This window comes from Urocampus carinirostris, chromosome 7 (genome assembly GCF_059441175.1).
Source record: "Urocampus carinirostris isolate Australia breed hairy pipefish chromosome 7, RoL_Ucar_1.0, whole genome shotgun sequence".
NCBI lineage: Eukaryota > Metazoa > Chordata > Actinopteri > Syngnathiformes > Syngnathidae > Urocampus > Urocampus carinirostris.
In genome coordinates, this window is record NC_142355.1 from 12,217,106 (window position 1) to 12,231,320 (window position 14,215).

At 37.5% G+C, this 14,215-nt stretch overlaps 1 protein-coding gene across 1 annotated transcript in view; it reads left to right on the top strand.

The window, feature by feature from the left end:
- Window positions 1–14,215, top strand: part of LOC148362361 (F-actin-monooxygenase mical2b-like) — a 71,302-nt gene that overhangs the window by 14,829 nt on the left and 42,258 nt on the right. Inside the window, exons 2-10 of the mRNA XM_088340272.1 lie at window positions 1,900–2,254; window positions 5,265–5,472; window positions 6,283–6,399; window positions 7,705–7,806; window positions 8,774–8,929; window positions 9,025–9,125; window positions 11,874–12,131; window positions 12,243–12,358; window positions 13,364–13,490. Of these exons, the coding sequence (XP_088196398.1) occupies window positions 1,991–2,254; window positions 5,265–5,472; window positions 6,283–6,399; window positions 7,705–7,806; window positions 8,774–8,929; window positions 9,025–9,125; window positions 11,874–12,131; window positions 12,243–12,358; window positions 13,364–13,490 (1,449 nt within the window). The 5' untranslated portion in view covers window positions 1,900–1,990. The remainder of the gene's footprint in view (window positions 1–1,899; window positions 2,255–5,264; window positions 5,473–6,282; window positions 6,400–7,704; window positions 7,807–8,773; window positions 8,930–9,024; window positions 9,126–11,873; window positions 12,132–12,242; window positions 12,359–13,363; window positions 13,491–14,215) is intronic.

The window sequence follows — 14,215 nt, forward strand, 5'->3', positions numbered from 1 at the left end:
ATCATGCAACTTGCATGTTTGAACCTGCTTCTTGGAGATATACCATATTGGTTCTTCCTTTCTCCAAGGAGGTTAACATTTTTTTAGCTTTGACTATTTTTGTAGCCTAGTAACAATCCTTTTTTTGCCCCAAAATTGAGGGCAGATGCAAATGTTTTTCAACTCATTTATTCCCTGTCCTGAATTATTTTTATGAGAACTGAACCAAGAAATAGGCCAGGGTAACATAGCCTAAGTGAAGTTTCATCAGACACTTCCTCTTGTTCATTAGTTAACACGTCTCCAGTTGTAATCTGACCCTTCCAGGATTACTTTAATAACACTCCTGGCATGTTGGTGAAATGGATTCTGCACTTCCTGCAGAACGCAGCAGTAAATGACACCAACAACGAGAGAGTGATGCACTTAATACAGCTGAATTATTATTTTTGCACGGCAGAGCAATTAATATGTTCACCCCAGATATGTTGGCATTCACCCAACAATTTCCATTATTTTAAGGACTATAATTGGACAATCTATGAGATGTTCACATTTTGTATAGTTGGAAATATTAATCATGCAATTAATCTACTGAATTAATAAAGACTGCTGTCAAGGTCTGTTTTCTCACACAGCTGTGTTTTTTTCTGAATCTCTAGAATCCAATAATACATTTTAGAGGTTTCTTATTGATTTGAGAAAGCATCTTCCTTCTGTCTTAATATGTCCAAACCTAACTACTCAAATGAGCACAATGCTCAAAATCATCTACAGTATTTTGTTTGTATTTCTTGAGAAGCGTTTTTTCTCATTTGACACCAGGAGAAGACAATGAGAATGACTTGAAGATCATTTCACTTAAGAGGCTCAAGCCTCATTCATAAAAACTAAATGGAGGCTGCCTTGTGTCTGCGCGGTCCTGACAAAAATTAAACCCCCAAAACGTTTTTGTCAGCTTCTACATGCAAACTGCCTACAGAACAGATGTTTGCGATTACATCTTACTATTTCTTAAACTTAGCGGACGAGGACTTTTGTAAAACAAAACAGGAAGCAAGTCAGGTTGATAGGTTAATTGAATATGTACTATTTAAAGACAAAGACGTTTCGGAAACTATCTAATGCTTGACTCGACATCAGTTCATAAATGTTGGATAAAAAAGTTACCATAAAATATTTTAAACAAGTGAAAGTAATGCTATTTGGACAATAACATAACTACTTAAATTTGATGTTATATCGTAAGTAATACCCTCTAGTTGTCAGTTAATAACATAAAAAGCTAGTGTTTGCAAGTAGCCTTCAACAAACGTTTCACTCGCACCGGTTCTTATTGCGTGACCGCTTGTGAAGTCCCATGATAGTGAAAGGTTGTTGTTTTTTTGAATGTGGAAAAAAACTTGTCCCACAAAACAAATTACAGAGCTCACACAAATAATTCAACTTGTGTTTATCTTCATGGTATTGAACCATTTTAAATACTGTTGTTTAAAGGATCAGGAACACTGACGTCCTAAAAAAAAAAATTCAAATGCTGTTTGATCTAATGATTAAACAAATAAATTAAGTCTCAGATTGATATTTGTGCAAAAACATCAAGGGCAGATTTCTAGACACACAACGTAAATGCTACATAAACATGGTGTGTGAATGGTAGCCTTGCTGATTCAATGCAGCACCCATATAGTCACGGTAGCTGGTGTCACAACATAAAACGCTAACATCATAAAAATCAGCTCAAAGTCTCGTCACCAGGAAATGTTCTAGACTTGACATGGAATAACCTGTTAGAAACATTGTTTAGCAAAGGCGGGGCAAAACAAATATAAACAAAATTAAAGGGTCATTTGAACAAACCTTTTTTTCAGTATTCTGTCTGATTGTATTACTAAATAAAACATTTTGTTTACTTTCCAGAGCCTGAAATGCATGACAACATTCTAGGAGAGTCTTTAAAGTGTGTAAGGAGTTATAAGAAGAAGGAAGCCATTGATGGTGATCAGAAAGGATGGGCGAAACGGAGGATGAGCGCACAACTAGGGCCATCCAGCTTTTTGAGAACTTTGTTCAGATGTCCACATGTAAAGGGACTCTGCAGGCCTTTAGTATAATCTGCAGGCAACTGGAGCTGGATCCTCTGGACTACAGAAACTTCTATAGCTCATTGAAAGCAGCAGTAAACTCCTGGAAGGTTAAAGCTCTGTGGACCAAGTTGGATAAGAGGGCACAGCAAAAGGTTTATGCCCAGAATAAAGCTTGTCAAGGAACTAGGGTAAGGCACATTCAGTTGATCAATCATCGTAAAGGTATTTGTGTTCGTAATGCAATGTTTTTGTGACATATTGGAATTTGTAACATTGGTGCAGTCCAACTTAGAGGTGCTATTTCTGTATTTAATGCGTGCATGAGGGTACAATGCGTAATTGGTACTCAGACCATACACTTCAGGAATTTTAATTTTAAGGTGTACTCACTTTCGTTGCAAAGGGGTATAGTTATTGACGGCTATATTGTGAGTTTTTTTAAGGGTCAAAATAAATTTACACTGCCATAAAGGACAAAACCAACTGCATTTCATTGTGTCAAAGCGATGTTTCCTCAGTTTTGTCCTACTAAACAGGAGAATGACATCTCTGCAGAAATGTGAGGGGTGTACTCACTTTTGTGACATACTGTACATAAGATAACTTGGCATTCCTGGTTTTCTTGAACACACCCTTTAACTCTTTAGCACCGGCATGCATACACTCAGTCGCATCCGCCTTTCCTCTTTATAAGTGATGTGACTGTGCTGTTGGCAGGAAATGTCCGTCCTTCAGTGAAGCATAGCACATACCAAAGGCACATGGTACTTGAAAACGACTTTGATGTGTTTTTTTTAACTATTTAATGATTGGAGAGAAAAAAAGTGGTGCACATGTACAATATTGTAAATTTTTTAGGTTTATAGGCTAAAGTCAACCTTCAGTTTTGACAATTTATTGTGTTGTTAAAAATGCATTGTGCACACAGGTTCACAGAATTATTATTATTATAAACCAGACTAGTACATACATGTGAGTATGTGTATAACTCGAGACACAATGATTTTACATTTGCCAGAAAAATGAATTGTGGTTGACTCGCCTGAATCGACGTCTGGACAAGCATGGCCAATACGAATGTGCATTTACACATCAGTTTAGGTTAACAAACTATTAAAATTCCCCAATCGAATCTTTATCCAGTTCCATAGTCGATGGCTAATGGTCTCACTTTATGCGAGCTTGATTGTTTGTGTACATTGGTCTTCCTTAGCCTTTCAGCAAATAACAGAATGCACACCTATTATAAATAACCATCCCCGACAGTACAGGACATTTAATTGCCTAACAGTAAGAATGTATGCTCTGATTTTACACTTTAGTAATACTCCAACAGATTTCATAAATGCTAGACAATGCCAACCCTTACAGACACATGTGCTCTGAATAGCCACTAGGGATTAGGGCATTAATATACATTATACAGGTCCTTTTTATTAGATGGCCACTATAAAATCAACGTGTGGCAAATTTGATTTATCACCTAGAAATGCAGCTTTGGGACAAAGATGGACTGCATGCTTAAAATACAGGCGGTAACTATAGGGCTACAGTTTAAAGATTTTTACAAATGATACAATATGTTTGGCTAATGGTTGGTTTGTTGGATCCCTTAACCATTAGGGGGCACAATTTCCAGTGGTGTGTCTTGGCACCCATCCCTCTCCAGGCCAACTAATGTTTGGTTAATACCAAGTCACAATCCAGACGATGCCACTGTAAACTACGAACATTTTGGTACATGATACTATAGTAAAGATGGTTAATTTCGTTCTGTGTACATTGTTACAAAGAATGACAATACAAAGGAAATTATTAAGGTTCATATAGAAAAACTTCAAATTTCTCTGAGTCATTATTAGCTGTGGACCCCATATAAAAGGCATGCAATCCAAACTACCTAAGAACTTTGCTGTTATGAGTAGATGCGGAAGTATGTATGACCAGAAAAAACCTTCAAAAATAGAATTGATATTCAATTACAAAAGAAAGCTATTAGGATTGTGCACAACGCTGGATATAACATGCAAACTTTGTTTAAAATCCTACGTGTTAGATTTCAAAAATATAGTGAAACTAAAATCCTTATTATTTGTATACAAAACAATTAAGCACCAACAAATATTCAACAGCTGTTTCTCAGACAAATTATCTCAGAGGAATACATATATTCAATGTCCCGAAATTTTTGCACAACATTGAAAAGCCATTGTGCTGCCCGAAAAGCTATTTATTCATGGAACAATTTAAAAGACTACTTTAAAAATGTCCCTTATTTATATCAATTTAAAAGATTATACACTACACATACTTTGGATACATATACTAAAGAATATTAATATGTCAAGATTTTCTTTGGGTATTAAATATATGAGTCCCTTGCAATATTACTATAAGTAGGGAATGCCATTCATTGTTTTTTTTTTTTTTTTTTGTGGGGTTAATTTTTGCTTTAGATTCTGAATATGTCTTACAAGGAAAAAAATATAACAGGGTTGGACACTTCAGTTGGCCACATGTTGATGTATAACATTGTATTGTTGAGCTGTTTTTTGTGCAAATGTTTTGTTGTTCCCTTTTGTTAATGAGTGGTTGATGCTGATTTTTGTGAAGTGCATACACTTCATTCATGACTCATAGCTTAACTAAAGATAAGGTGTTTGAAGACGAAATAAGTATTAGAGAGCAAGAGAACATTCTTTGGTTAGCCAAAAACAACAGTTGAATTAATATCTTTGAAATGTTCTTTCATTTTTTTCTTTACATTTTTTTACAAAAGCAATAATTGAGTCATATGTGCACTGCACATTGATGTTATTACACTTCACTCTCCAGCAATAATCACAATTGGAAAGTAAGACATTTTGACCTTGAATAGGCCTACACCTTCAATGCATAGCATCAAAGTCATACAAAAATGAATCGTAGTTTAGCATGAAGGGATCCAGTGGTCTGTGGGTTTTTTTTAAATTCTATATGAATAGCGCAACATTATTCACATCATAACATCATACTTGAAAAGCTATTCACGATAATGTTAGCTCTTTATGGTCTGTATCCCCCCCAACATTTTACCATGTCGGGATTTAATTTTTTTTGATCAACCTTGGCAAAATGCATTTTTGGCAGAATAAATATGATGAAAAAGTATAGGAAAACGGTATTGCTTGTATGACTTGTTCTCTTCTCTTTGTTTAGTGTCTGATTATTGGTGGTGGACCCTGTGGTCTGCGGACAGCCATTGAGTTAGCCTTGTTGGGTTGCAAGGTGGTAGTGATTGAAAAGAGGGACACTTTTTCCAGGAACAATGTGCTTCATTTGTGGCCCTTCACCATTGAAGACCTCAGAGCCCTTGGGGCAAAGAAGTTCTACGGCAAGTTCTGTGCAGGCTCCATTGATCACATCAGTGAGTAAATTTGCAACTGATGCAATATCATGTGGCAGAGAAATTGAGTCTACATACACTGTATTTAGAATGTATTCGAACCAGGAAAGTAATTTGGTACTCAGATTTTGAAAGGTGCACTATTTGCAAGAAAACACTGCTTTGAGGTGGCGTCGCGTCTAACGAAGTTTGCGCCCATTGGGCAGAAATGAAAAGTGAGCAAAGGGAGACAAAAGCCCAGAAATTGTGCCAAATATAAAGTAATTTTTGTCAAGCTCTCATATGGGTTTTGTGATTATTTATTTTGAAACCGTGTAGTTGATTACGTGTGCTACCCCACACCAACTAGAGCAGGGATGCAATAAAAAAAACTGAAATAAGATCTGATTTTTAGCAGCTAACACAAAGACTAATTTGCAAGGTTCGCACAAGTGCTTAGAATCCTTCAAAATGCTTGAATATGCTTGAACTGTAATTTTTTGTTTTCAAGGTTTGAAAAGTGCTTGATTGTGGGTGTAGTGCTTGACTACACATTATTTGAAGAAAAATAAAACTTAAGAAGAATTTACTTTTTTTGGCTTGCGCCCAACTTAAATACATTATTAGCGTTGGTAGGATCAATAATTATAATGATAAAAACAATTAATCCATAATTATCATTAACAATATTATAATGTGTTGTTTTTTCTTTGAATGTTACTGGAGAAATTTGAAAACGTCCAGATACAGGGTTTCATCATTCATGTCTTCATTTTGTGTTATTACACAATTTGGTATTCTACTTTTCCTTTTGTTTTTAAAAGATGTTTAAAGTGCTGGTATCTCTTTCAGGTATCCGTCAACTCCAGTTGATGTTGCTAAAGATTTGCCTAATTTTGGGAGTTGAGGTTCATGTCAATGTGGAATTTATTAAACTCATTGAGCCACCGGAAGAACAGTCTGATGACAGTAAGTTTGTGTGACATTTTCACCATAATATTTGGAAAGGTAAAATACAACAACAGATTCCCATTTAAATTTTAAAATGGCACTCCAAATTTGAAATCGCCGCTATCAGTGGTGAAACCAGTCTAATTAAGACTGTGTGTTCGCATAGCCAAATTTGCATATTACACTTTCGAAGCATTTGGCTATTTTGCCCATTGTCCTGTGTAAAAAATCTCATACAAACAAATTGGTATCCTCGCTCCAGATTAAAAAATACCCTTGTTACTATTTAGCAACCTACTATTATATGTGACGGCACTACCTCAAGATTTTTATCTCCTCTTCTCAGAAGCAGGCAGAGGTAAGATAGGAGCTTTAAAATTCAGCCCAACCCAGACTTGAAACCTAGATGGAGTCTGACCAATCAACTTGATTTACAGGACCAAGCGCAAAGCAAACCTGAAATTTCATACTTTATTTGTGAGGACTTGAGAGGGGGAGAGAGGATTTATATAAAAAAAGAGCCTGTCTTTTGTAACGAAATCCAAGTTAAAACGAACTGTATAATAATTTACATCTTTTATATTTCTGCGTCTGCAGAGGTGACATTAACTAAAAATGTTAATCATCTTTGATGGATTTCTATTCAAGAATTAAGAACATTTTAAAGCCGTCTGTCATTTTGATGGGTTGATAACTGGGCTATAAACGACAGCAGCAATACATCCCTAAGAATTTAGTGAGCCACTATAAGAAAGAGAAAGAGGGGTAGAGAAAGAGGGAGCTAGACAATGAAGAACGATGACCGGTGGATAATAATTTAAAAAAAAAATAGTAACAGAGAAGCCCGGCCCGACCTGAAAGTAATGCTTGACATGTTAAGCCTGATATTTGGGTCTGGCTTAAGGTCTTACCTCTGGAAGCGGGTAAACCAAACCCAACCCCTGCTGTCCACTAATTTTGAGGCAAAATACTCCTTGTTTTTGGCACTGCAAACCCTAATTTGTGAGCAATTGCACCAGTCCGGGCAAATTGTGTGACCACTCAGACACATCCAGTTAAATGCCAAATAAAGTAAGGGAAGAAGGAAAACAATGGGAATAGTGGTTGAAGATAAACTCACTAATACACGTAAGCCCAAAGTTTCTAGTTGACTTGGCTTTCATATAAGCCCATAAACGTATTCAATTTTTTCAGAATTAAATCTTACTGCATACTGTTTTAAACTGAACATTTTGTTTTTTAAACATTGAATCCAACTGCTATTAAGAATTTTTTCACATTTCGCAGAAAATAATCAGGCCTGCTTGCTATCTCCCTCTTTAGGTCCAGGTTGGAGATCTGATATCCTCCCTTCAAGCCACTCCATCTCAAACTTTGACTTTGATGTGGTGATTGGAGCTGATGGACGCAAAAATACTTTAGATGGTAAATGATGGTATTTTAGTCAGCCAAAATGTTTTATTGATTACATTAATGGCCTAAACTATATGAACCAAAGTTTTTCTTAAGAAAAACTATATTTGTTGAGGGCTGACATAACCATATCTGCCATATATACCCTGTAATCAAAGATCTGTTTATTTTAAGTGTAAATTGTCTGACTAGTTAAAGAGCTACCCTCCAACACTCAAGTATTTCCTGTTTACATAACTTTTGGTGGAAGCTTGAGTATTATACATGTGTAGTTCTCCCTTTAGGACAACGCTATCAACTATATTTCTCTTTTTCTACACCTTAATGTTTAGGGTCATCACACAGATGGAAACAAAGCTTATTCCCCCAAAAATATGGAATGCAATACAATAGTGTAAAAACTATGGTATTCAAACATCATGCACCTGCTAAAATGTTGGAAAAGTACTCCTGTGCTACAAAAAGCCCTGTCCCGAACGAGGCTGTTCATGCTAATTTGAAACCTCTTGACTACTTGCCATTGAAAGCAGTTGTGAAAACGGCTACACACAATTCCTCCACATATGTGACTGATTTACTAATTTAAGTGACAATTATAGAAAATGCTTGATTTAAGATGCAGCTGCGGAGGCTGGTTCAACACATGAATAGGCCTTATTCAAGGCTAAGTTTTGCAAACACATCCAAAGATTCATTTTTTATCTTTATTTTGGAAGAAACGTAACATGTACATTTCTGCATTTTAAGGCAAACAGGCACATACTGGTACATAAACTGGCAACAGTTTGTTTTGGGCCAAACCTCTGTTCTTAAAAAAAAATGCAATATTTTGTTATGGCAAAACATGGGTTCACAGCACCAGTTTGTTGTCACACTTTAAATATAAAGGTTTTGATACTCAATTGGCACAAGAGAATTTATGTGTGCGTTAGACTTCAAACTATTTTGCATGATAAACATTTTTCTTTTCTTTTGTTAGGGTTCAGCCGCAAGGAGTTTCGTGGAAAGCTGGCAATCGCGATTACGGCAAACTTTGTCAACAGAAACACCACTGCAGAGGCTAAAGTAGAAGAGATTAGTGGAGTAGCTTTTATCTTCAACCAGAAGTTCTTTCTTGAACTCAAGGAAGAGACCGGTAAATAAAAAAACAAAGCACCCCTAAGTAGTCTTTGCAGTATACAGTATAAGTGTCAATCTAAACTTAACTGGGCATTGTTCTCTAATTTTCAGGAATCGATTTGGAGAATATCGTTTACTACAGAGACAATACCCATTACTTTGTAATGACTGCAAAGAAACAGAGTTTGCTTGAAAAAGAAGTCATTATTAATGTAAGTTCACATCTTCGTATTCATCAACTTTAACACATCCCTGTTATTTTGGTCCCCTTGTATTTTTTTTTAATGTTTTTTGAGACCTAAGTAAGGAGCTTTATAAAAAAAGAGTACCGGTATTTATAATATCATACACGCAAGAGCAATGCATTGTTACAAACAAACAGGCCCAGCGTTGCTGTGCTGATAGAAGATTTGGTTTGGCTGCTTGAAGTGGCCAGTGGTCGGAACCTGCATTACGTGAGGGCATTAGAGACCCCAAGAAAGCAGATGTTTATGAATTTTGTTGGTATTTATGCGGGGTGTCTTCACACGAAAACTCTCAAGACATTGGTGGAGTTCTAAAGTACAACTCTGTAAATTCTGATGAAAATCTGTTCTGCTGTTTCTGAGCTTTCAAGTCATATGTACACACACCACACACATCTGAATTTATTAAGGAGTTTAGAAGTTAAGTTTAGATACTGTATTTTCACAACTATAGGGCGCACAGTTTAAAAGGCGCGGTCTGGTTCAGTTTCTGCTTTTAACACTACGCAGGGCGCACCGCAAGCTAGGGCGCGGGAACGCTTCTTGCGGTTGCGTTACAACAAAACATTCTAGCATACATTGGTGCGTATTTAAAACTGCAACAAAAGCAAAACTGAGCTTTGTTGTGGTAATTTAAGGATTGATTACAAAGTAAATCCCACAGATAAGGCAACATTTAAAAAAAAGAGCTTATGCAAAACAGTTTGGCACCCGCATGTTTTACCAGTAATCCATAAAATAACCATCAAAATCCTCGTCCTCTGTTTTTTTATCAGAACAGTTTCGCTAAATCTCCGTTAAAAGGTTCACTTTCGTCACTTTCAGTGTCACTTTCCGAAATATAGAACAAATGTCCCGGCAGACACGTTAGCCCAAGCATCGACAATTGTTTTCATTATAATCCTCTAGACGTTTCTGTGCCACCGTAGTACTGGTGCGGGTGAAAACATGACACTGTTTTCTGAAACAAAAGCACCAAACCGCTAACCATAATTTTCAAATCACTCGATACGCTACAGTGTTGGCAACAGTGAGTGCTTCCCCAAACAATGCATTGCATATGATATCACCTGTCCTCTTCTACTTTTGGGAAACTTGGGGCGAAGATGGAAGAAGGCATAAAAGTCACAGACATTCGCATACATGTCACATTTAGTTGGAAATGTAAACCATCTCACAAAAACATCGGGTTTCATCCCCCCAAAAAATGTAAGTCTTGACTCGGCCAAGGGTTGTACCTGTGACCTCCCAGTCTCGGGGGCGTGCACCAAACCCTTAGGCCGCCTAGCTGGTCTTTACATGACACACAGGGCGCACTGCATGATAGGGCGCACCGCACAATTTGAAGAAAATCTGAGACCTTTATGTGCGCTTGTACGGTCATGAAAATTAGGTACTTTTTTCTGTTCAAATCTGTGTTGCACTTTCTTTTTGCGGTCATTCTTTCCAATAATCCCATTTAATGTGTAGTACAGAGTAAACACAAAATAATTGTTTTTACCCATACAATAAATCTAGGATTTTTGAAAGAAACATTTATAGTCATTGAAACCTTAGAGCAGGGGTGGCCAACAAGTTTGACTCAAAGAGCCGACATTTTTAACTGTGAGAGTCAAAGAGCCACACCACACCTGCCATGACAGACAGACAGACGCACACAAACACTCACACAATTAAAAACATTATTTCCCATAACACACTCCTTTCCTTACAATACAAAAAGTATTGTTCTTGTGTTGACTTCAAGGAAAGTGTCCACCCTCAAAACACACACACAAAAAAAAACATGAAACAAGGCAAAGAGCCACTGTATATAGAAAATATGATGAGGCAAAGAGCCGCATTCTTATTGGTCAAGGGCCGCATGCGGCTCTAGAGCCACGTGTTGACCACCCTTGCCTTAGACCGTCATGTTGGGTTTTTCTCTTAAGCAGACTTTCTAAAGTTATTAATCAAACATTTTTTCGTGTTTTGAACAGTACTTATTATGTTTTCTTAAATTATGTACATGTCATAACTCCCTCTGCGCAGCTCTTAAATTATCACTACTTAAAACCGAACACTGTTGCCCATTCCCCTTGTTCATAGTTTCTGCAGTGTTGCCTATTAAAATGTTGGTACTCGTACCACAGTAACTTGTTACTGTTCAATGTTTAAAAGGCTCAGCTCATTAAGGTTATTATTTATTTACCACTTCTGAGCCAGACAGAAAGGGGCACTTAGAAACTGGAAGGTGCACACCTGAATAAACCCATTGAGTTGTGACTAAAGCAAAGGTAATGGCTGAAAGTGTACATGAGACATTTGGACTAATGTTTGCCAGCACTTCCTGGCCCAGAGGACTGCTGGCTCCTATCACAAAGAACAAAATAAAAAGTACCATTGGTCATCCCCTCTGAAAGGAACATTTTGACCCCGGCTGTTCCAAAACAACCCCAGACCAAGCGCACCACATACCGGTTAGCGCCACTCCACTGGGTCGAAATCCCGACAGTAGAGTAGTCGACTCGATTCAGATCGCCAGCCAGTTACCCACAACCCAAGACTAGCTAAGCAGGAGGCCAATCTAACAAGGCCTGCTTTGGTGGTGTTACGTCTGCTTGATGTTGGTTCGTTTCCACCCTAGAAGTGAATTCTAACCCCAAACAAATTTGACTTTGTGATTATGCTGGTTTATTAGCATCATCTATGTTTGCTTTTTGTTTTTTTATTTAGGACTACATGGACACAGACCGTTTACTAAGCACTGAAAATGTTAACCAGGAAGCATTGCTCTCTTATGCCCGTGAAGCAGCTGATTTTGGCACAAATTACCAGCTACCGTCACTGGACTATGCTATCAACCACTACGGTCAGCCCGATGTTGCTATGTTTGATTTCACCAGCATGTATGCATCAGAAAATGCTGCTTTGATCAGGGAGAAACATGGGCGTCGACTACTGGTTGCATTAGTGGGAGATAGTCTGCTTGAGGTAAGTGAGACAAAGGAACTAGCATGGAGTTTTTTTTTTTTTTTTTTTTTTTAAGACAAAACTGTTCTTGAACAAGAAAGTCATAGTGATGATGATTGTTTTTCTCCACAGCCTTTCTGGCCTATGGGAACAGGTTGCGCCCGAGGGTTTTTGGCAGCTTTTGACACAGCGTGGATGGTAAAAGCCTTTGCACAGGGTAAACAGCCACTGGAGATACTGGCAGAAAGGTTCGTGCGACATTTTTTCTGACATAAGAAATAAATTGTCAACTATTTGCAAATGTCTTTATTTGATGGTTCACGATTTAAGGCTGAAATTTCAAATTATTTTACCTTTTTTTTTTTTATTCTGTGCTTCACCACGTCAACCTACTCAGTCTATGCTATGGAAACAGTACATGAAAACTAAAACCGCACATATTCAGTTTGTCAATGGATAGCAATCAGAGTCCCCTAGTATTCTATAGCATTCTTCTTGGAAGTTGTTACTACAAATAACCCAATTTGAAAATTATGGGCTAAAACCAAAATGCTAAAACCAAAAAATTAGGCATTAAGCACGGCGGCGCAGTGGTTAGCGCTTGTGCGGCACAGTTCATGTCATGGGAACCTGTCGTGGGTTCAAATCCAGCTCCAGACTTCCTGTGCGGAGTTTGTATGTTCTCCCAGTGCTTGCGTGGGAAAGTATTTATTATTCTCATAAAAACAAAAAAGCAATTGAAGTGATTTAATTAAAATTCTTGTGGGACAACAAAGTGCAACAAATGAAGTTAAACAAAACTTGTATTCATAACTACGGTTCTATGCCACAGATGGTGCTTCAAGAACTGAATGTTTTCTTCACACATGTGCTGTTTGAGATGTAAATAACAATAATTTCATCTGCGACTCGAGAAGGTTTACAATTTCATGTGTCAACAAAGGTTCGCTTCTTATGGTATTTTCTCGCAAGAACATCAGAATTCCATTCCAGGAGATGCTCCAGTTGTTGTCGAAGACTTGTAGAACTATTCGCGTCAAACAGCTGAGCACCTGGATGCAAGCTGTCCTTGTTTTGAGCTCTGCTGAGGCACTGAGTGGAGTAAATGTCCATCAGGGAGGGGAGAGGGCAGGCAATGAGGCACTGTGCTGCTTTCACTGACCTCTGCAACCTCCTTTACACAATACCTGTTTCAAAAGTGTTGTTTAAGTCCGTTGTTGCTTTTTACTGATTCATGTTTTTATCATTCCTAGAGAGAGCATCTATCGGCTACTTCCTCAGACCACAACAGAAAACATCAGCAAAAACTTTGATCAGTATACCATTGACCCTGCCACCCGCTATCCCAACCTAAATTCAAGCCAAGTACGCCCCCACCAGGTGAGTCTGACACTAATATTATTAAAAAGTTAAAAGGGAAGTCAAACCAAGAATGTGTCTTGGGCCTTTCTCAAATATTTTTGTCTTTTCAGATAAATGGAAAGAAATGGATGGTTGGGTTGATAGATTATCAATAGTTTCATATATCTCAATTTTTGCCGATGATGCTAAACTGTCGGATTTCTTACCAATAACCCAGGTTGCAGGAACAATTGATTCTCTCCAAAATGACATTAATTCAGTTTTTCTTTGGTCCAAACAGTGGCAACTGCAACTGTCATCTCATAAATGCTTAGCACAGTCGTTTTTTCATGGTTCTGTTCCGCTGTATAACATTAATGATCATGATTTGCATGTTGTTACTGAACATAAGGATCTGGGTGCCACTCTTACTTCAAACCTAAAGTTTATCACGCATATCGCCAAAATTACCAACAAAGCCAATAATATAGCATCAAACATTTACAGACACTTTTACAATAAGAACCCAGCATTCTTAGTTCGAATGTTTTGCGTTTATGTTAGACCCGGGTTAGAATATAATAGCGTTGTGTGGAACCCTTACTTACTCAAGGACATTAACCTACTGGAAGGAGTTCAACGTCGGTATACGAAGCGGATACCTGGGATGCACAACTTGTCATATCCGGAAAGACTACAAAGACTGAACTTGGACTTTTTGGAGCTCCGCAGAATTCGATTTGATTTAATTTTTGTGTTCAAAG